Source organism: Aquarana catesbeiana, linkage group LG07, assembly GCF_042186555.1.
Source record: "Aquarana catesbeiana isolate 2022-GZ linkage group LG07, ASM4218655v1, whole genome shotgun sequence".
Taxonomy (NCBI): domain Eukaryota; kingdom Metazoa; phylum Chordata; class Amphibia; order Anura; family Ranidae; genus Aquarana; species Aquarana catesbeiana.
Window position 1 is genome coordinate 72,602,966 of NC_133330.1, and position 24,390 is coordinate 72,627,355.

A 24,390-nucleotide genomic window follows, 5' to 3' on the forward strand; every position below is an offset into this window, starting at 1 on the left:
TGAAGGCAACCCTTCCTGAATCCATTTTAATAGTAATATCTATCTTTGGGCCCAGAATATACCATCAACGGCATGTTCACAACAGATTTGAGTCTATTTTCCTTCCACTTTTGATCTCATAGAACCTATGAACTTGCACTGGCTACAGATATTTTTTTGTTTAAGTTGTGTGGACTGACGGTTTCCAGAGTGGACGTTCAATATCTATCTTGTCTTTCAAAACAGACTGAGGGTTCCTCAGCTGCCACGTCAGGACCCAAGGCAACTGAAAAGAAAGGCAACCAGGGGGGTGGCCTGCAGATTCCATGTCTTCTGTCCATGCCCACCAGGAATCACATGGACATCACAACTCCTCCATTGCCTCCTGTAGCACCTGAAGTATTAAGAGTAGCTGAACATCGCCACAAGAAGGGTTTAATGTACCCTTACATCTTTCATGTACTCACAAAGGTAAGTCTTACCCTGCTTATTACCTTTACCTTTTTCCACAATTACAATTTTCCTTCTGATTACTGCATTATTCAAATCAAATGGTTCTGGTAAGTTTGAGTATTATGATTTTGATGCTTAGTGTGGAAAGAAGCGATTAAGGCCCTGTTTGCACTGGCATTAAAAGCAGGAGTTTGAGGTGCTTTTTTAACTCTTATCAAACGACTAGTAAAGCAGTCTGCAATTAATACTATGGACAGCACACAGTGCTGTTCACATTATCAAAACTTGAAGAGTTTGTGTCACGTCTCATTGCTGCGCTTCTAAAATGAAGCTTCATGTACAGTTTGGAACGAGCTGAAGCATCTCAACTCCTTCTATTCAAGTTTATGGTAACGCACCAGAAACTCACTGGTATGTGTTTGTAGTGAGTTTGCAATGTGTTTGTTGACTGGAGAGTTTACAGGGAGTTGGGCCTTGTTCACAACAGAGAAAAAAACCTAGGCATCTAGGGTGCGTTTTTAACGCTTGTCAAACTCGTGTCAAAAGCACATAGGGCATTTGGGGAGCGGTTTTAACTCTCCTTTAACACAAGTTAAACACAACGCAAATTCAATTAACAACTCACATTAACTCTATAGACATGTTTGTTAACCCTTTCATGCCTAAGCCTATTTCTGACATTTGTTGCTTACAAGCTAAAATCTGCGCTAGAAAATTACTTGGAACCCTCTAACATTATACATATTTTTTTAGCAGAGACCCTAGAGAATAAAATGGCGATGGTTGTAATATTTTATGTCACACAGTATTTGCTCAGCGGTCTTTCAAACACAATTTTTTGGGGAAAAAAGACACTTTCATGAATTTTAAAAAAAAGTAAGGTTAACTCAGTTTTTTTGTATGTGAAAGATGATGTTACGCTGAGTAAATAGATACCTAACATGTGATGCTGTGAAATTGCGCACATTCGTGAAATGGCAACAAGCTACGGTACCTAAAAATCTCCCTAGACACTTTTAAAAAAAAAAGGGGGTTGTAAACCCTCATGTTTTTTCACCTTAATGCATCGTATGCATTAAGGTGAAAAAACTTCTGCCACTGACCAGCCCCCCAGGTTCACTCACCTGAGTCCTGTGATTCACACGCCGGAGACGCGCTCTTCCCTTCTGCTGCCCGTTGTCTTGGCTCTTGATTGGATAGATTGATAGCAGCACAGCCATTGCTGCTGTCAATCAAATCCAATGACGGGGGGGGGGGTTGCATTCTGTGACTATGGACGCAAATGCTGGACTCGGGAGCACACAAGGTAACCCCCCGGGAGAGCGCTTCTCCTAGGGGGTTTTATGATGCGGGGAGGAGCTACCAGCGCCGCTGGGAGACCAATAGAAGTCGAGGATTAGGGGCGCCACTGTGCAAAACGAACTGCTCAGTGGAGGTAAGTATGACATGTTTGTTATTTTAAAAAAAACAAAAGACGAACCCTTACAATCAATTTAACGGTTACCAGGTTAGAGTTACAGAGGAGGTTTTTTGCTAAAATTATTGCTCTCACTCTGTCGATCTCGGCGATACCTCACGTGTGATTTGACAGAGTTTACATTTTCAGGCACAACTTGTGTATGCAACAGAACATGGCGATTTCTCCTCCTGCAGCTGCAGGCATCAACCCTAGTTTAACCCCTTCGAGCCATGTACACAAATTTGCATACGGTCGGCGCGAAGGGGTTAAGCGTCAGTATTTTGAGCAAGTGTGAACAAGGCCTTAGACTTTTAGGTTTAAAATATTCTGACCCTGTTTTTAAGCTGTGAAAATCCATTATATATAAAGTTAGTTCAAACACGAAGAGACTAGTTTACTAATGTGCGTTGTAACTCAAAACAGCACGTGTCATAGGAAGCAATGCTTTTTCAGTAAGGCTGTTCAGATCTTTGGGGTGCGTTGTGCTGCAATTTGAAAAGTGAAGCATGTCATTTTTCTTTGCAGTTTCATATATTGCAATGCCCATTGGAATAAGGAAAATGCATGTAAATGTGCTACAAAGCATGTTATATGTACTATGGACACGAATGGATGTGAACCTGGCCAAAGAGTGAAGACTCTTCATACAATAAATTGTATGAAAATTCACTTAAATTATCTTGCCGTGTGCTTTTTTTTCCCCCACCTAGTGTACATGGAGATGTATATAAGTTTTCAACCCACACCTTTATAAGCGAAAAAGGCTACAGGGCACTTTGCAGCTTTTCCATCATGTACTGCCCCCTAGGGAGTGTGTATATCTAAATTTGCCTATTTTGAAATTGGTAGCAAGGCAGCTAAACTAAGGGCTGAGGAGTTGGTTAAATTGGGTGGTGGAATTAAAACACACAAACGCCACACACCCGTGTGCGTTATTGTCAATCCCCCCTTGTTCAAAGCTCTTTTAGACAGCAACAAAGTAAGTTTCAATCTTACCCAAAAAATGTATAGATTCTGGATTAAAACCTTCACCTCATTATGTAGATATTACCAAAACCCCGAAAAAGCCCTGTTCCAAAAACTGGATATCGAGACCTCCAAATACCCCAAAAAACTGATATCCTGTTTTATTGTGGTGGCTAGGATCACCATAGCTAGATGCTGGAACCAGTCGGTGATATCGTTTAACTACGTTGCACAAAAATTGAATTCGACAATGATTAATGATAAACTTTCACGCGCCCTCCACACCCAGTAAAAATTCGACAAAACTTTGCAGCTATGACTGACATCTCGAAAGGGTGTAGTACAATCCGGGAACTCTGTCTACACTTTTTTTCCCTTCTCTCCTCTTTTCCTTCTTATGGCAACAATGTTGCACCTTATGTTTCTTACGTTTTGATTCTCTGTAGACGCTTGGTGCAAATAGGACAACAGGCGAGAAGCTAGTTTTTAGAATTATAACTTTGTTCATCTCCATACCAACCATGTACCTGTTAAAGGATAATCTTGTCTTTTTCGGAACCTAAGCAAAATGTTCCACTGTGATAATATGTTGTATCACCATTGTTCTACATACCCAAGTGCCTCATTTTCTTGTACTCCCTAATAAGGGTAATTTATGTACATGTATTACTTAAACCTCTATAATAATAATTAAAAAAAAATTGAAATAAAAAAAGATAACATTTTTTTACACTTTTTAAATTTTTTTTTACATTTTTTTTTTTAATTCTGCAAGCCAGTACCCACTGCTTTCCAGCCTAGCCTGGGGCCCTCTGCCTCCTTGGCTCGCTACATCAGACCTACAGTATCTTAGCAGGCAGTGTATTACCCAAGGTGCATGCACTCCCAAGATTCAGTACAATCGCTACAATGGTATGGTGTATCTGCGCATGTGCAGGGGATTTCTGGGCATGCGCACAAATTCCGCTGGCTGCTATAATGCCCATCCCATATACCTAATAACTGACAGCTTAGTTTTTGACAGGACTGATGCAATCAGTCGGGTGTCTTTTTGTACATTTGTTTTTTTGTTAGTGCAGAGTCACTTAATTCTGAACTCCAGATAAATACACAGATAAAATATGTATGATAGCCGTTTCACCTGCCAAAAGATTATTTGTTCTGTTGTAAATACAGTCCTGAAATTTACACAACTCTGCCGCACAGCCTGTCTGTGAAGAGGCGGGGACCTGATCTTTCTCTGCTGTAGCTTAAAGTTAATGTAGGGCTTGTTCAAACAGTCTCCATTGAGATTTGTTTTTCGGCACATTACTGGTATGGTGTGGACAATTGTGGTGCCCCGATACCCATGCAATGGTAATGCAGCTCAACAGACATGGTGTAAACAAGCTCTTATATATGTCCTCTCCCCACTCTGCAACTAGACCGTTAAAGCAGAGGCAGTGTAATGATGAACTTATCTCTCTCTGTCTTCCTTTGTCACACAGTAGACTGCTAAAAGCAGATACCGGTCAAATTTAGCTACTTGCACTGCTTGTATTGAAAATAATACTTTTAATGATGTATTAATGGTTGGAGAGCTGCATTTAGTTGTGTCTTTAGAAATGTCTGGAATTCAACTTTAAAGTATGTCTAAATCCAAATCTTAGGAAGGTAGTAATTGGGCATTTGGGCTATACTGCTGCCTTCAGGAGGTTTGGACATCGGATAACAAAAACACAAAGGCAGGTCCTGCCCCAGCTCTGCTGAGAAAAACAAAATGTTTTCATTTCTTAGCTAGCCTTTTATATTTTTTTTTCTTCAGTCATATTTTTCCTTTGTTTTATATATTTTTTATATTTCAAGACTTTGAAAAAAAAAATGCTTGAGCTAAATTCTACACAGCAGCTCTCCAGATTCAGCTCTGAAGCCCTAACCAAATCCTGTTGGGCTGAACAGTTGTAGGGTTAGCCTGGATGTAACCTTCGGGCACTGGGCTCGGCAATGTGGTGCTTTTCAGACCTCTGTACTGTGCTGGTTAGTCATAGAGTGCTCTTCAGGTCCAGAGCCATGGCTCACAAGTGCCATTCGTTGGTTCTCTCAGTGGCTGTTGCCCACCCCTCAGTTGGGCTGGACATTTGGATGTCCCAAATGTTTAAGACTTTTATATATTCCTGTGTGTCTATGAATGAATAATAAAGAAAATTTTTATTTTTGTATGTGTCATTAAAGGATCACAAGTCCCACCCGTTTTTGTTTGCCTCCCGGAGGCAGCAGAATAACCCATATATATAAGAGATTGTGCATTTCTGTGTAGGAAGAAAAAGATTTTACGTAAACTACACAAATCTTTTTTTTTTTTTTTTTTGGATACAGTAGGGGGGTGTTAAAACCCCGGTCAGTTTTTTTTTTTTTTTTTTTAAATTATTTACCTTCACTACTTGTCCTGTAGAGAAACGAGAGGAAAAAAAAACTCCAGTGTTAGGTAAATCTCCTCTTAGTTGTTACTGCAACAAGTGTCTGCGGTGGAATTTCTGTTTAATGCCTGATCTGGCGGCGACTCAAAATTTGAAATTTCCCTTGCTTTCAGTCCCAGTAACAGTGGCCACCAGTTCATATAGGGTTAGGGTTATGCTACTATACAGTTCAATATCTACCTGTTTCTAATTGTCCCACACACCATGCAATACTAAAAATAACATCTTCTTGACTTTAGATATATCTTAAAGTTTCTTTTTGCATAGTTTCCAGAAAAAAAGCTTGCACTAGACTTTGCAGAGTACTTGATAGGATGATACCCCTGCAGCAGTTTAACATATATACTCAATTGTCCCTTTTTATCACCCAGTTCCTCCCAGGTTGGAATTCTACTTCTGCATTGCGGTGATTTGCACAAATAATATGTATAAAAATTCTTAGTTTGTTATGGGATATATTTTATTAGTGGTGTCAATTTCATCTTGTTAATGTATTGATTTAATTAGGGAGAGATAAAAATTCCAGTTACCATTGAAGATGAAGTGAACAAGGACCTTCCCCCAGCTGCTATCCTCTACAGACCAGTGCGCCAGTATGTCTATGGGGTCTTGTTCAGCCTGGCAGAGTGCAGGAAGAAAGCAGAGCGGCTTGCTTTTAGAAAGAACAGGATGCCCCCCGAATGTAAGTTGGCTTTTGGTCTTTTCTCTTTCCCTCCAATAATGCAGGTTTCTTTTTGTGACTGATCACTTTATTTAAAAAGACACTTTAGCGATCCTCCTACCTAAAATGGCTGGATGAATTAGAAGGTTTTAATCCGCTACACAGAAGATGAAAGGACCGATGCAAGGATGATATACAGTTGTGCTCATAAGTTTACATACCCTGGCAGAATTTATGATTTCTTGGCCATTTTTCAGAGAATATGAATACCACACAAACTTTTCTTCCACTCATGGTTAGTGGTTGGCTGAAGCCATTTATGAACGATCAACTGTATTTACTCTTTTTTTTAATTATAATGGCAAAATAAACTACACAATGACCCTGATCAAACGTTTACATAGCCTGGTGATTTTGGCCTGATAACATGCACACAAGTTGGCACAAAGGGGTTTGAATGGCTATTAAAGGTAACCATCCTCACCTGTGATCTGTTTGCTTGTAATTAGTGTGTGTTTGTGTGTATAAAAGGTCAATGAGTTTCTGGACTCCTGACAGACCCTTGTATCTTTCATCCACTGCTGCACTGACGTTTCTGGATTCTAAATCATGGGGAAAGCAAAAGAATTGTCAAAAGATCTAAAGTAAAGGGTAGTTGAACTGTATAAAACAGGAAAGGGATATAAAAAGATATCAAAGGAATTGAGAATGCCAATCAGCAGTGTTCAAACTCTAGTCAAGAAGTGGAAAATGAGGGGTTCTGTTGAAACCAACTAAAATTTCAGTCACAACTGCCAGGAAAATTGTTTGGGATGCAAATAAAAACCCACAAATAACTTTGTGTGAAATACAGGACTCTCTGAAAACATGTGGTGTGGCTGTTTCAAGATGCATAATAAGGAGACGCTTGAAGAAAGATGGGCTGCATGGTCGAGTCGCCTGGAAAAAGCCATTACTACGCAAATGTCACAAGGTATCCCACTTACAATACGCCAAACAGCACAGAGACAAGCCTCAAACCTTCTGGCACAAAGTCATTTGGAGTGATGAGACCAAAATTGAGCTTTTTGGCCACAACCATAAACACTTCATTTGGAGAGGAGTCAACAAGGCCTATGATGAAAGGTACAGAGGTGGATTGCTGATGTTTTGGGGATGTGTGAGCTACAAAGGCACAGGAAATTTGGTCAAAATTGTTGGCAAGATGAATGCAGTATGTTATCAAAAAATACTGGAGGAACATTTGCATTCATCAGCCAGGAAGCTGTGCATGGGACGTACTTGGACATTCCAACATGACAATGATCCAAAACTCAAGGTCAAGTCAACCTGTCATTGGCTACAGCAGAATAAAGTGGAGGTTCTGGAGTGGCCATCTCAGTCTCCTGGCCTCAGTATCATTGAGCCACTCTGGGGAGATCTCAAACGTGCAGTTCAAGCAAGACAGCCCAAGAATTTACAGGAACTGGAGGCTTTTTGCCAAGAGAAATGGGCAGCTTTACCACCTGAGAAGATAAAGAGCCTCATCCACAAAAGACTTCAAGCTGTCATTGATGTTAAAGGGGGCAATACACGGTATTAAGAACTGGGGTATGTAAACTTTTGATCAGGGTCATTTGGGTAGTTTCTGTTGCCATTGTGATTTAAAAAGAGTAAACACAGTTGATGGCCAAGAAATGATAAATTCTGCCAGGTATGTAAACTTATGAGCACAACTGTATGCTAACTTAGTATATGTAAGCCCTAACAGTGACCTTCTCCTGTTGCTCCATTTTAGTCTGTTTAGCTATACCAATAAAATCATTATACTTTTTTTCTTTCTCTCTCTTTAGGTCCCTTTCACACAGGCGCCTCCGTCTTGTGGATTCTGCTTGCTCAGCGGAGCATTATTCCACTGATACCCCACTAAGCAGGCGGGTGATAGCTCCTGTCCGCTTTACTGTGCATAGCGGACACTGACACAGTCCAGCTCTCTTCTATGGGGAAATCGGGTGGAATCTGACATGGCAGGTGTCAGCTGACATGTGTCCACTGACCGCCGCTCCATAGGGGAGACTGGAGGGTCCGATCAGGTCCACCTGAAAAACTGACTGGCAGGCCTGATCAAAAAGCCCGTGTGAAAGGACTAAAGTGCATAAAAAAAGGTTGATCTTTTGAGAAATTGTGTCTGCTGCCATCATCCCTATGTTATCGCAAAGAGACTATTTAGCTCGCCTGGTTTTTCGCTATTTTTAGCTCTAAAACGCCTGAAAAGCTCCTCAGTGTAAAAGGGGTCTTAATGAGGTCTCACTATATATATATATATATATATATATATATATATATATATAATGAATCGGGACCTCCTTCCTCCTGCTGGTGATGCATCATAGAATTCTATTCGCTTTTACCACTGCCTGGTCACACTGTTTGCTCATTTTGCAATCATCTGAAATAAGTACCCCCAAATCTTTTTCCTCTGTAGTGCTGGCCAACATTATATCCCCAATGTTGTACTCTCAAGGGATTATACACCTTTGTATCATCAGCAAAAAGACATACCTTGCCCAACAACCCTTTAGTTATATCGCTTACAGTGAAGGGGAAAAGTATTTGATCCCCTGCTGATTTTGTATGTTTGCTCACCGACCAAGAGATGATCAGTCTATAATTTTAATTGTAGGTTTATTTTAACAGTGAGGGACAGAATAACACAAATATACAGAAAAACGCATTTCAAAAAAGTTATTTTGCATTTTGATGAGTGAAATAAGTATTTGATACCCTATTAATCAGCAAGATTTCTGGCTCCCCGATGTCTTCTATACAGGTAACGAGCTAATCTCAGCTTGTTACCTGTATAAAAGATACCTGTCCACAGAAGCAATCAAGATTGTAGACCTACACAAGGCTGGAATGGGCTACGAGACTATCTCCAAGCAGCTTGGTGAGAGGTTGACAACAGTTGGTATGTTTATTCGCAAATGGAAGAAACACAAAATAACTGTCAATCTCCTTTGGTCTGAGGCTCAATGCAATATCTCACCTCGTGGAGTTTCAATGATAATGGGAATGGTGAGGAACCGGCCCAGAACTACGCGGTAGAATCTTGTCAATCTCAAGGCAGCTGGGACCATAGTCACCAAGAAAACAATTGGTAACACACTCGCTACACCGCAAAGGACTGAAATCCTGCAGCACCCAGAAGTTCCTCCTGCTCAAGAAAGCACTTGTACAGGTCCATCTCAAGATTGCTAATGAACATCTGAATAATTCAGAGGAGAACTTGGTTAAAGTGTTGTGGTCAGATGAGACTAAAATTGGGCTCTTTAGCATCAACTCAACTCGCCGTGTTTGAAGGATGAGAAATGCTGCCTATGACCCCAAGAATACCATCCCCACTGTCAAACATGGAGGTGGAACCATTATGCTTGGGGGCTGTTTTTCTACTAAGGGGACAGGACAACTGCACCGCCTCAAAGGGAACAATGGTTGGGGCCATGTACCAGCAAATCTTGGGTGAGAACCTCCTTCCCTCAGCCAGGGCATTGAAAATGGGTAGTGGATGGATATTCCAGCATGACAGTGACCCAAAACACATGGCCAAGGCAACAAAAGAGTGGCTCAAGAAGCAAGTTAAGGTCCTGGAGTGGTGTAGCCAGTCTCCAGAAGAAAAAGAAGGGGGATGGACCAGAGTGGTCCAAGGAGTGTCAACAAAGGGAGAAGCTGCCATGTAAAGAGATCAAAAATGTACAAAAAACTTTATTGAAACATCTGTATAACATCATGTAGTTAGGGATCCCACGTCTGCGGACCTAGTCCACACAGGTGGGATCCGTTCCTCCACAATATCAGAAGACCATGCAAAATAAAAAAGCAAAAAACAACGTATTAAAATAGACAGTGGTGGGTCTACCCACCCTCCCCTATATTCCCTTTTGCCAAACCCCAAGTGCCCCAGGGAGACCGAGCAAAAATATGCTAATAATTGGATTGAATCTAATAGACTGCTGACATAGGTGTCCTCCCTATCAGTCAGGGAATCATAAAGGCATGGTACATTCAACTGTTGGTATTCAAGAGTAGCATGAAATAATCCAAGTCCCGTCAGTGCAATCATACAATTTGAATATAGGTGCCTGATATGTCTATCACGAGGATAACACTGTAAGGCAGTGTAAAGCAGACCACATACAGTCAGTTCCGATGGAATATACAGACTAGATCAGAGGTAATTGTACAACAGTCATAACTCCAACATGTATCTGCAATCCCTGTACTTGGTTTGAGTCAGTGTGATAGCTTGGCCCCCCGGAGTAGCGTACTTGGAAAGTGTGCAGTCCAGTCCTCCAAGCTGGCTCCCATGGTGAACGTATAATCGCTAGCACAGTGCCTCCATGCTATACTGCGCTATGCTGCTGGAGGATATGAGCATGGGGGTAAGATGTATTCCAAATGCAACGGAGCATCGGTGTCTATTCATAGAGGATTCTTACCCCTCCTGCCGTTCAGCGTTGTAGCCGTCCAAATTTCTACGTCCCACCGGCATGTGTGAGTTTGAGACCCGCTTGCTTCTGACCACACGTCTAACTTCTGTCGCGGAAGAACAGCTGAGCGTGCTGGAATTTCCGGGTAAGTGTACTGTTGATGAGCTGTAACGTAATACAGATATTTCAATAAAGTTTTTTGTACATTTTTGATCTCATTATGTGGCAGCTTCTCCCTTTGTTGACACTCCTGGGACCACTCTGGTCCCTCCCCCTTCTTTTTCTTTAGGCCTATTGTTCACTGTTACTTGGGAAGGAGCCCGTCTGTTTGACAAATCGTATAGATCATATTCTATACAATTTTCACACTACATGAGTTGATTCAATTACTAGGGGTGTTTTTTTACCAATATTTTTGTAGCCAGTCTCCAGACCTTAATCCCATAAAAAATATGTAGAGGGAGCTGAAGGTTCGACTTATCAAAGGTCAGCCTCGAACCCTTAATGACTTGGAGAGGATCTGCAAAGAGGAGTGGGACAGAATCCCTCCTGAGATGTGTGCAAACCTGGTGGCCAACTACAAAAAATGTCTGATGGATATAAAAGTGATCAGCGCAACTTTCTAGATGGTATTTGATATTATGATCAACATTTCATTTATTTACTTACTTTAAATATAGCGGACTGTTTTTTTAGAATTTTTTCAACATCTTTATACCGTATCACTAACACTGCTGTGTAATCCTACAATTTGGTATTATTTGGGAATTTTTCACCTTATTAGCATTATGAAGATTGTTTATATATTTTGGCACTTTGGATCAGCAGCTGTATGATACAATTTTGCACATTTCTTTACACATCGCTTTTGCTTACTTTGCACAGGTTTTATCTGCCTTATTTTGCACAGGATTTTGCACATTAGATATTTATATGTATTTTACACAGGAGACACACACTCATGATTTTAGGTAGTTTAGCATATTTATCCCACACTGAGAAAGTTGCGCTGATCACTTTTATATCCATCACCAATTTGTGCACTGTGTTCACTTTATGTCTCGCTGCAATTTTAATTTAGTCATTTATTGGATTAGATTTATTGATAGCGTGAGGGATCATTCCTTTTAATTTACAAAAAATGTCTGACCTCTGTGATTGCCAACAAGGGTTTTGCCACAAAGTACGAAGACATTTTTTTTTTTGCGAAGGGTTTAAATACTTATTTCACTCATTAAAATGCAAATCAATTTATAACTTTTTTTAAAACGTGTTTTTCTGGATTTTTTTGTTTTAAACCTACCATTAAAATTATAGATTGATAATTTCTTTGTCAGTGGGCAACCATACAAACGTACAAAATCAGCAGGGGATCAATTACTTTTTTCTCCTCACTGTACATATAGATAAAAAAAAGAACAGGACCTAGTACAGAGCCTTTTGGTACACCACTAGTGGGCTGATCTCTGTTCCCAGTGAACCCCATTTACAACCACACTCTGGTATCTGTCTTTTAGCCAACTGCATATCCACTGAACCACCCAAGGGTTAAGTCCTAGCTTGTACAACTTTTGTGGAACTGTATCAAATGCCTTGCTGAAATCAAGATATTGTCCACAGCACCACCCTGGTTTAAAACATTGGTAATATAGTCATAAAATTCATTCAGTTTAGTCTCACTTGATCTGCCCTCAGTAAAGCCATGCTGCTTTGGTTCCAGCAAGTTGTGTATTTTTAAGTGATCAATTATCCTACTTTTCAGGAGCGATTCCATTAACTTGACTACAACCAATGTTGACCATTCCCGCCTGTCCTATAGCAGATTGACGGCCGGCGGTGGCTCTGTTATCCTGACTGGGCGTCATATAACGTCCAGCAGGATAACATGCCGGCACACGCCGATCGGAGGTGTTGTGTGTCACCGCTAAACATCACGTGAACCAGGGAGTACCAGTAAACGGCATTCCTCAGTTCGCGCTGACAGGGATAGCCGATCGGCGGCTCTCCCTGTCGGGGTGGTGGGATGGGGTCTGCACATTATCAGCACAGCCCCAGCAGCTGCCAGTCGGTGCCCCATTAATAACGTATGTCAGTGCCCACCAGTAACACCTGTTAGTACCTCATAGTCAGTGCCGCCTCATTGGTGCCCATCAGTGCCCGTCAATGAAGGAAGAAACACAATTTTATGACAAACTAAGAAAAACTTTATCTTTTTTAGTTTGTTTAGCAAAAAATAAAAACTCCATAGGTTTATTTGTGGGAAGAAAATTTTTAAAATGTATGACTGCGCAATTGTCATTCAAAGTGCGACAGCACTGAAAGCTGAAAATTGTCCTAGACAGAGAGGGGCTGGTATTGTGCCTGTTTTTGAAGTGGTTAAACGACTACTACAGTATCGATGTTAAATGTCCAGTAAGAATAGCTAAGTTGCCAATACTGGCGCTTTCATTGGACTAGATTATTGTGAGTGGGGCTTGGCTTCAGGGGTGGAGCTTAGCCCTCAAAGTGATACTAAAGTCTTGTTTTTTTTTTGGGGGGGGGGGGTTAGTTAAAAATAACAAACATGTTATACTTACCTGTTCTGTGTAGTGGTTTTGAACAGAGCAACCCTAATCCTCTTCTCGGGTCCCTCCTTTGGTGCTTCTGGCTCCTCCCTCCTGTTGAGTGCCCCTATAGCAATGAGCTTTCTATGGGAGCAGCCGAGCCATAGCTCTCTGTGTCCATTCAGACATAGAGCTGTGGTCCGACCCTGCCCCCTTTCTCTCCTCATTGGCTGGCTGACTGACTTTGACAGCAGCGGGCACCAATGGCATTGCGCTTCTGTCTCAGCCATGAGGAGGGGAGTCTCGGGCAGCCGAGACACTCCTGCAACATCGCTGGATCTAGATGGACCTCAGGTAGGTATTAGATAGGCTGAGGGGGGCTGCTGCACACAGAAGGGTTTTTATCTTAATGCATGGAATTCATTAAGATAAACATTCTGACTTTAAAACCATTTTAAGTTGGGCCCCCTTTGTAAGGAAGTACTAGCAAGAAACAATGCAAAATGAGAGACTTCTTTTAACAGTGTATCTTCTTCCTTAACCATTCCTACTTTCAGTGTGTAAAGACAATAAAAAATAATAGATAATAGAAGCACTGACAAATCTGGATTTAAAAATATAATTCTGGCATACAATATCTTTCACCAAAAGACTGAAACATAAGAAAGTCCCACCCTAACTGCTCTCAACGCCTCTCTTCCTTTTTCCCTTTTCTTCTCAGTTTATTCTTGACGATTTATATTGTGAAATCAGTTCACAAGTTGTTGCTTTCAATTAGGGCCAAAACAAATAATCGATTAATTGACAACTAATCGATTATGAAAATAGTTGTCAACTATCTTCATAATCAATAAGTCGGTCAGCCGTTTATTTGGCCTGTATACAGAATTCAATTATTTGTTTACAAATCAGGAAATCCGGTGAAGCACACATATAGCTCAATACACCGTCCATACATGTCAGACACAGTGCAGCACACATACAGCTCAATAAGTGCCTGAGAACTTGTGAATGTGTGAGGAGCAATGCCTCATGGGACATGTAGTCCTCGGCAGGAAGTGAGTGGTTCTAAGGGCAGAAGTTTTTTTTTACCTTGCTATAGGGGCGCTCTATGCTATACTTTGCAGCTTGCTTTTGGGACACTCTGAAGGCATGAGCAGCCAGAACCACCGGTGGGGGACCCCAGAAGAGGAGAATCGGGGCTGCTCTGTGCAAAACCATTACACAGAGCAGGTAAGTATAACATGTTTGTTTAACCACCTCAATACAGGGCACTTTCACCCCCTTCCTGCCCAAGCCATTTTTCAGTTTTCAGCGCTGTCGCACTTTGAATGACAATTGCGCGGTCATGTTACACTGTACCCTAATGAATTTTTATCATTTTTTCCCCACAAATAGAGCTTTCTTTTGGTGGTATTTGATCACCTCTGCGGTTTTTATTTATTGCGCTATAAACAAAAGAAGAGGGACAATTTTGAAAAAACACAATATTTTTTACTTTTTGCTATAATAAATATCCAATTTTTTTTTTTTTTTTAACAAATTTTTTCCTCAGTTTAGGCCGATACGTATTCTTCTACATATTTTTGGTAAAAAAAAATTGCGCTAAGCGTATATTGATTGGTTTGCGCAAAAGTTATAGCGTCTACAAAATAGGGGATAGATTTATAGCATTTTTATTATTTATTTATTTTTTACTAGTAATGGCGGCGATCTGCAATTTTTATTGTGACTGCGATATTGCGGCGGACATATCGGACACTTTTGACACATTTTTGGGACCATTCACATTTATACAGCGATCAATGCTATAAAATTGCATTGATTACTGTGTAAATGTGACTGGCAGGGAAGGGGTTAACACTAGGGGGCGCTCGAGGGGTTAATGTATTACCTAAGGAGGTGATTCTAACTGTGGGGGGAGGGGACTGACTGGGGGAGGTGACCGATCGCTGTCCCTATGTACAAGGGACACGCCATCGGTCTCCTCTCCTCTCTGACAGGACGTGGATCTGTGTTTACATGCACAGATCCACGCTCCTGCTCTGTTACCCGGCAATCGCGGGTGCCCGGCGGACATCGCGGCCGCCGGGCACGCGCACCGGGTCCCGAGCGACGCAGCGGGCACGCGCGTGCGCCGGCGGCGCGCGCGCGCCCCCTAGTGGCTCGGAAGGCGAGGACGTCATATGACGTCCTCCCAGAACAATAGAAGCCTCGTCCAGCCGTCATATGACGGTGGGCGGTGGCTTAGCGGTTAAAAAAAAAAAACTTTAAAGACTGTGCAGGGAAGATCAGCATCTGAACCCAGAGAAGGTGGAGGCTGATAGACTGGAGGTAATAGAAGGCATTACAATTATATTTAAAGTAAACTTTTACCAGTATTGTGCATTATATTTAAAATGATCATATCCATGAAAAAGTCTCAGCTTTTAGTACTACTTTAATATAAAAGATTTATATCTCCCTTCCAGCCTTCATATTTTTCATGTCTGACTCCTAGTTAAAATGGCCATATATCCCACTTCTGGGTATATTTTTATATATGATTAGTAATATATATTATTACTTTCACTGTTTCACAGTATAGAATGAACCCTTTATAGTAATGATTATCTGAACTTTTTGTACTATAAAGGGCTCATTTTAGTTTAACCCCATTATGACAGGTGATACAAAAAAAAGCATGCTGCTGCTAACAAACGTCTTAGGCCTGGTTCACACCTAGTGCGTTTTTTGGTGCTTTTTGCAGAAACGCACTACAGTTCATTTAACATGGTTTCCTATGGGACACGTTCACATCTATGATATTTTTCAGCCACTGCGTATTTGGAAAGGGTCAAGGACTTTTCAACGTAAAACGATGCTTTTTTTGTTTTATTTGGTTTGATAGACTTCAGTGAAGAAGCTGCAGAAAAGCATGTAGTGTGTTTTTGCCGCTATTTGCGTTTTTTTAATCTGCCCAACAACAAATTGGCCAAAAAACAGCATAAGAATTGCAGCAAAAAGCACTGCAGAAACGGATCAAAAGCAAACTGCATAGGTGTGAACCAAACCATACACTATATACATATCGATTTTCAGGCGAGAATATTCATAAGAAAAATCTTTGTACATTTGCTGAACATTGTCGTTTTGAAAATTTCACTTGCTTTTAACATTTAGTTTTAAAATCAGTGTCATTTCTGAATGAAAACCACATACTGTCTGAAAATTTCTTTGACCAAGAAGTTTTCTGATTGGCCCTTCGAATTTTCCCATCACTGTGGTGGAAAGAGAACATCGTTTTGACCCCACTAACGCTTAGAAAATTAAACCAAAAATGAAATTTTTTTTAGAAGGAAGACATGGTTTTTGTATGGCCAGTATAAGTGACAGCAGGTGCAGATAGCTTTTTTGTAAAGCCACCTGCCTATGACAATGGAGTCTGTCATACGTAATATATTACAGTTCTGTCTGAAAATCTGCAAAACAGTCTTTACTTTTTTTTCTTTAAATAAATGATGATATTTACCAGATTCAACCTCTAATAGTATATACAGTATATCTCTTCTGTCTGTTATTCTCAGAGTGGATTATAGATTTGGCTCCCTAACCATATAGTTGGTTATTTATATTTACCACTGCATAGAGGTATTTAAGAACGTATTGCCTTTTTTTTTTTTTTAACTTTAACATATTAACTAAATTATACACCACACTTTTTTTTAAGGTTATCCTCCGATTAATCAAGACAATCGGCCAACTAATCGATTATAAAAATAATCGATAGTTGCAGCCCTACTTTCAATGACACACGGTTTACATAAATGTCATATCTAATTCACTATGAGCTCTCCTCCCCAGTTTAGGTAAGGGTGGGGTAAATGTTAATTAGGGTCACCAATTACTCTCCATGTTTTACATACACTACTCTTAAGTATCTATACTATCTAAGCCGTGATATGATGTCCATTACTGTTGCTTTCATTATTGTGACATTTGTATGTGACGGACATTGCCCGTCTATATTTGTTACAATACACCACTGATTACTTGATGTACATGTGTTTCTTTTTTGAACTGTATGTGCTTAGTTTCTATTGCTGTTCAAAACTGAAATAAACAGATCAAATTGGAAAAAAAAATCAAATATAATTATAAGTATTATGAGAGATTAGATGTTGCACCCAATATTATTTTTTTTTATTTTGTCATACAGATTACCCAGTCATTATTAAGGAATGGGCAGCCTATAAGGGAAAGTCACCTCAGACACCAGAGCTGGTGGAAGCCCTTGCCTTTAGGGAATGGACCTGCCCTAATCTAAAGAAGCTGTGGTTGGGCAAAGCAGTTGAGGACAAGAACCGAAGGATGAGAGCTTTTCTGGCCTGTATGAGATCTGACACACCAGCCATGCTTAATCCTGCTAATGTGCCCACTCATCTTATGGTGCTCTGCTGTGTATTACGGTGAGTGACTGCCCATGTATTCCTTATGATGATGCACATGGTGTATGTGTAATAAGAAAATGATGGGTAGTCATTGGTATTGCCAGGGTTGTTGTAGAATACTAATGGACCCACCTGGAGTAAAGTTTTTCTTTAATGTCCATTTAAGGCTTGCGCACAAGTGTGCAGAGACTGGAAATTTTCTGCATTAGAAAAACACTCATTTCCACAAAGGCACACAGTAAACCATTGTTTTCTGGGAACACAGGTGGCAGTGGTGGAAAATTGCTGTGTGTGACATTTTCTTCTCTGTAGCCCTCTCTCACTTCTTGTGTTTCTATGCATAAAAATAAATGCAGTGTGATATTTTAATATTAAAAAAAAAATAAGATAAATGATGCCTTACATTGTAAAAATGCAATGCACTGCACCCCCCTCCCCAAAGTCTATCCAAGATGGACACCAGCCTGCACAGGAAAACAAAATGTTTTCCTATATGGCTAAAGAGAACCAACTGTTGGGTTATACTGCTTCCTACAAGAGATTTGTCAAACAAAAAGAAAATTTGGCCAGCCCTAGAATAACACATTACAGCCAGCATGCCTCAGTTATTTTGTGATGTCCTAGGAGGATAGATGTCTTTTCCTCAGCTCTCTTGAGGAGTCTAACCATGTTGTGGTGTTTTTGTATTTTTATTTTTTTTAACCTTCAATCAACAACCTGACCTCATCGCGCCTTGAACTGGTCTCTGTATAGTAGAGCTGCACGATTCTGGCCAAAATGAGAATCACGATTTTTTTGCTTAGAATAAAAAGATGACGATTCTCTCATGATTCTCGCGAAGTAAAATCTTTCACATTATACAAAAAAAAAATGGGCTAACTTTACTGGTTAGATTTTTTTATTTTTTTTTTTATTCATTAAAGTGATTTAAAAAAAAAAAAAATTGCATTTGAAAGACCGCTGCGCAAATACAGTGTGACATAATATATTGCAACAACCACCATTTTATTCTCTAGGGTGTCTACTAAAAAAATATATATGTTTGGGGGTTCTAAGTAATTTTCTAGCAAAAAAACGATTTTAACTTGAAACCAACAAATGTCAGAAAAAGGTTTAGTGTTTAAGTGGTTAAACTTTTTTCACTTACAAAGTCTATTCCATTGACAAAATTGTTACAATGTTTATACTTAAGTTCAACTGATAAAGAATGTTTGGTTTCTTGGCAGACTGCCCGTTTTTTCAATTCCTTTCTTTTGAGGGCTGTGGCTTCAGAAGAGCAGAGAGAATTCTTTGCATACAAAGAATTGTGAAACACTTTAGTCAAGATCACGATAACGATTCTTGACGATTAATCACGATAACGATTCTTGACAATTAATTGTGCAGCTCTACTGTATAGCAGCCATTCCTTTAGCCTGACTTTGGAGTGAAATACCTAGTGCCAGCTGCAGCATAAGCCTACCCTGGAATGTGACCTCCAGGCACTGGCTTCTGCATGTGGCACTTTTCAGACCTCTGTGTACTGGTGAAAGGTAGCCGGGTAACACTCCAGGTCCAAAGCCATGGCATTACCTCAGTGCTTGCATTGTCTCTGAAGACTCACTCTGTTGAGTAGGCCATTTGGACTGGAGCATGGGGAGCTTTCTCACTATTGTACTTTCTCAAGTTTCCCATTACTGCCAGCTTTGCCACAGAAGGTTTAGCATGAAGGGTTTTAGCATTTTCTAAGCTCCAGCTTAGAAAAGTCATGTGGAACTTCAATCTGTCCTTGTTGCTTGTCTGCAATGACTTGGTCACCCCCGCCCATTTGACCCTAGCAGCAGTTGGGTTTGTGAGTACCTGAGGCCTTGCTTCCTACCCTGAGCTACGTTGCATTTCCAGTTGGTGGTTGCAAAATAACCTGGCTGATTCTAGACAGAGAGGGTCGGTCCTGCTGTGCTCCCAGCTTAAGCTGCCTATACACTAGTATAATGTTTTACAATAAGTTTCATTTTAAAGAACGCTCAATTTTCTATTTGTTAGTGGGATTAGATGTCTCTGAACGCTACAGCCTCTGGCAAGTGTACCACATTTTAACACTCTGCGTGTCTCACACTGTGAGTCTCAAAATGCCTAAATTTATCCACAATGTGCCTTGGAACTTCCTGCCAACGCCTACATCACTGCCCAGTCTTATAATGACCTAGAGGTTGGAGGAAGGAAGCTTGCACTGTGTAGGACACAGGCATTCAACCCTCCCTGAAGTGAGTTGATTGATGAAGACTTTGCCAGAGGCTGCAGCACTAAAAGGCAAAGGCGTTCATGTTCATCACACACCGGTAAGTATGTACGGTCTTATTTCAGGAATAAGCAAGAGAGTCACTTTAATATCATGCATGTTGTGTCTTTTTGGCATGTGGCTCACACACATTTGTTTTGCAGCTATATGGTGCAATGGCCGGGCATCAGAATACTTCGGCGCCAGGAGCTTGATGCCTTCCTCTCCCAGGCACTGTCACCCAAACTCTATGAGCCTGAACAACTCCAGGAACTCAAGGTACGGATTATTACATGTTATTGTATAGATCCCGATATAAATGTGTCACAATAAATGCTTTAGGTGGCTGGCTTTACATTAAGCAAATTTATTTTCTTCAACCACGGGTTGAAGGAAGGAAAATTGCTGGATTCCCCTATCAACACTGTGTACTGTTAACCTTCTTTTTTTTTTTTTTTTATCTCTGTACTGCTGATCTGCAGCCAATTCCTGTCTACATAAATGCACACCAGAAATGGCTGCAGGGTGGTTTTCCTTATGGTGACAACAATGAACCATGTGTACCTAATGTGGGTTGAAATGGCCAATTGTATTTTTCAGTGGAAGCCCTGTAACAGGGTGTCGGCACAGGAGCAAAACTGAAAAATGTTGACCAAGCTGTCCTGCGAACACCTGCCTGAGCAAGGATCATGGCAGGATCACCAGCTATGATTTTATTGAATGTTGCAGAAGTTAATTTCAATATTTTTAAATTGGATTAACATGTTAAAGCTTATATATAGGCTTAGTAATCAGGTTTACATATACTTTTAAAAACACAAAAAAAATGTATTAATGGAAAAATAGTTCTCATTATAATTGCATTGATTTTGAGTGAGCATTCTAACATGAAACTTGTGGTTTTTAGATTGAAAATTTGGACCCAAGAGGTATTCAGCTGTCTGCCTTGTTCATGAGCGGAGTGGACATGGCGCTACTGGCCAATGATGCTTGTGGACAGCCTATCCCTTGGGAACACTGCTGCCCTTGGATGTATTTTGATGGAAAATTGCTTCAGTCCAAGTATATTAAAGCTACCAGGGAAAAGGCCTCACTAATTGACCTCTGCGATGGTCAGGTATGTGACCAGAGCACCAGGTAAGTCATGTAATGTTCCTTTTACATGCCACAATTTTTTAACCCCCTTCCTGCCCGGGCCAGTTTTCAGTGTTGTCACACTTTGAATGACATTTGCGCAGTCATGCAGCACTGTACCCAAATTACATTTTTTTTCACACAAATGGAGCTTTCTTTTTGAAGAAAAAAAAATATTTGTTTTGGTTAGAAAATTTTGCAAATCAGTTATTTTTCTTCACTGATGTTTGCTGCTGAGGCAGCACTGATTGGCACTGATGTTCAGTGTAAATATCTGCTGCCACAGGAAAGCTGGTTATCAGCTTTCCTTTCCTGGCACAGTGACAGCACAGAGAAAAGGAAATGCCGATAACCGGCATTTGTTTATATGGAATCACCTGTGATTGGACACCACGGACCACATGGTAAATGGCCAATGTCGTTTACCCTGATCAACGATGCGCTTTATCCGGGAGACACAGCTCACCACCGACCGATGCACACCTTTTGGGGGCGCACGAGTGGCGTGACCGAGAGGACGTCATATGATGTCCACCTGGCCATCAATCTGATAGGCCAGGTGGGACCTGGTTAAAACTTGCATCCCCTCCTTGCAACCCATCCAGGTATTGGCATAGAGAACTCAAGTACAGAGAATAACATCTGGGTAGATGGTCTATCTGCTTTCTACAGGAACTGCAGTTTTTTAAAAAGTGCTCTAATAGATTTATAATGGCCATATTATTTAAATGAAATTCGTACAGAAAAGAATACCTGGTTTGCCATGGCTGACCACATAACAGAATGTGTGTTGTAGGAAAAGGGACTAAAAGGGCATAAAAGTAGTAAACAGAAATATATCACATGAAATTCCAAATTTATGATACAAAAGTTAAAAACGATATAGTAGTAATCATATCCATGTGTTGTACCAAGGTAAAGTTGACATCTGAATATTCCTATTTTTACAAAACTGGTCCACATAAGAAGCTCGACTCGTTTCGAATGCACTTTCTTCTTCAGAAGCGCATGTAAGCGCATATATGATGTCCAGAACAGGGTCAATATATAAAAAGTGTTAAAATAGTCTTGTAAAGTGAGTTCCAGTGAGTCCGCAACATGATAGAACAGCAGGGAGCATGTAGTGGATCATAGGTGTACGCACGTGGCGCCAGCAATTGCAACTATCCCCCCACATCAATAGAATATGCGTATGCAAAAAGTAGTTGTATAAACTGGCATCTGCAGATACATGATCATATAACTGTGGAGCTACGGTCATAGGTGAGAATTACAGCAGTGGTTTTTACATTTTTTTGTGGAGGCTGGAAAAAGGGTTTTTGAAACGTGTTGCCCTTATGTGGACCAGTTTTGTAAAAATAGGAGTATTCTCTGTGAAATTTACCTGGGTACAACACATTGGTGTGGTTACTATTATGTCTTTTTTTTAACTTTTGTATCATTAATTTGGAATTTTATGTGCTATGTATTTTGTAGGTTTTGCTCACTACATGTATGCCCTTTTGCAGTCTCTTTGCTTCAACACACATTCTGTGATGTATATTAGTGGGATGTGGGCATGGTATCTTCTTCCCCTATTGAGATCAGCATTGCTGACATCCTGCAGTGCTTTTTGTCTAGCTCTATTTGTCTTCATTACTTTTCTAAGTCACTGACCCACAACAAGATCCAGTGCATGACTCAGAAGAAGATCCCATGCATGTGATTCAACTGGTCAGACTGGTGTTGGGATTGACAGACAGTCGTGCTGGAACGTCAATTCGAAATATTTCCTGTCAGCTGTAAGTCTCTTTTGTGCCCCTTACCAGGTGGTAATGGACAGATAGGCCAACATGGCGCAGATTTATTATACATTTAACTCTGCATGGAGCCTTATACCGCAAAATATGTTGACAGGTTTAATTTCAGGATTCGTTTCTGGCATTGCAATATGCTAGTATGATTACTCATGGTGCGAACGTCTTTAAGGCTACTTTCACACTGAAGGCATTTTTCAGGCGTTTAACGCTAAGAATAGCGCTTGTAAAGCACCTGAAAACCACCTCCCATGCCACCCCAGTGTGAAAGCCTGAGTGTTTTCACACTGGGGCAGTGCGCTTGCGGGACCTTACAAAAGTCCTGCAAGCAGCATCTTTGGGCTCCTAAACCACCCCGCCCATTGGAATGCATAGGAAGCGCTTCTGAAGAGCCGCAACACATGGGGTTTTTACCCTTCAGCCGCTAGCGGGGGCTAAAAGCGCCCCGCTAGCGGATGTAAAGCGCCGCTAAAATGAGCGGTGCTTTACTGCTAACGCGGCGTGGCCCCAGTGTGAAAGTAGTCTTAAACCTTTGTGTAATGTTGTGACTTTCTTCTGGTCCCAGTGAAGAAATGTCATTGGCATAACAAGGATTCCTCGAAAAGGTCCAAAGCTTTATTTTCGTGGTCACATGATAAACATACATCACTGACGAAAGGGCCCTGCGTGGCTCCGAAATGTTGCTGTATGTTTATCATGTGACCACGAATATAAAGGTTTGGACCCTGTCGAGGAATCCTTGGCATGCTGATGACCTTTCTTCACTTTGATCGTCCACGGTTTTCCTATGGTAATTGCAGCACCCTGCACCTACTGAACAGCCAGTTTCTTGAACGTGTGCGTGGGGAATATTGCGCTTGGACTTCCTGCTGGTCCTTTCTAATCCATTGTTCTCTTTATTTGTTGCAGGCAGAACAAGCTGCCAAAGTAGACAAGATGAGACAAAGTATCCTTGAAGGGCTACACTTTACAAGACAGAGCCACCCACTGCCATTCCCGCCTCCACCCGTCATGCCTTTTTACCCTGCTGCTGTGTACCCACGACCCTTTGGACCAATGCCTCCACCTCCAGGTAGAGGAAGAGGATTCTCTGGTAAGTGTTACCAGCTTTCAGCTTAATTTATATTGATGGGACATTGTTCCATTAAATTTCATGTGACATTCTTTTCATCATGTTTCTAAAATGTAATATAATGTGACTGCTGAGAAAAGCTTTTGCGTAAATCTTTGTCCACCTTCTGCTTCTTGTCTTGATCATGTCAATCTCTAGGACCCCTTTCACACTGGAGGCGTTTTTCAGGCACTTTAGCCCTAAAAATAGCGCCTGTAAAGCACCTGAAAAAAAGCCTCAGCTGCAATGCCAGTGTGATAGCCCAAGTGCTTTCACACTGGGGCGCTGCGCTGGCAGGGCATCACAAAAAGTCCTGCCAGCAGCTTCTTTGCAGCAGTGGAGGAGTGGTGAATACACTGCTCCTCCACTGCTGCTGCCCATCGAGATCAATGGGCAGCGCCGGCAAAGCACCGTTGCAGCGTCGTTTTGCAGACGCATTAAACCCTTTTTCAGCCGATAGCGGGGGTTAAAACCTCCCCGATAGCTCCGCTTTACCGCCAACACCTGGGCGCTTTCAGCGTGAAAGGGCTCTAAAGGGTATAGCATGTGACACTTTTCCTGTCAGAGCCGGTTTTTTTTTTTTTTTTTTTTTTTTTTTTGCACACGTGCTTAAGAAAATCATTTTAGGCCTAAAGATTACATAACCCCCCCCAAAACATATATATTTTCTATAAGCAGA

At 41.0% G+C, this 24,390-nt stretch overlaps 1 protein-coding gene across 1 annotated transcript in view; it reads left to right on the plus strand.

Moving 5' to 3' along the window:
• FAM120A (family with sequence similarity 120 member A) overlaps nucleotides 1-24,390 on the plus strand; it is a 125,257-nt gene that overhangs the window by 79,340 nt on the left and 21,527 nt on the right. The window contains exons 9-14 of the mRNA XM_073592325.1: nucleotides 226-450; nucleotides 5,821-5,995; nucleotides 17,182-17,431; nucleotides 19,835-19,949; nucleotides 20,578-20,787; nucleotides 23,510-23,693. Coding sequence (XP_073448426.1) covers nucleotides 226-450; nucleotides 5,821-5,995; nucleotides 17,182-17,431; nucleotides 19,835-19,949; nucleotides 20,578-20,787; nucleotides 23,510-23,693 — 1,159 coding nt within the window. The remainder of the gene's footprint in view (nucleotides 1-225; nucleotides 451-5,820; nucleotides 5,996-17,181; nucleotides 17,432-19,834; nucleotides 19,950-20,577; nucleotides 20,788-23,509; nucleotides 23,694-24,390) is intronic.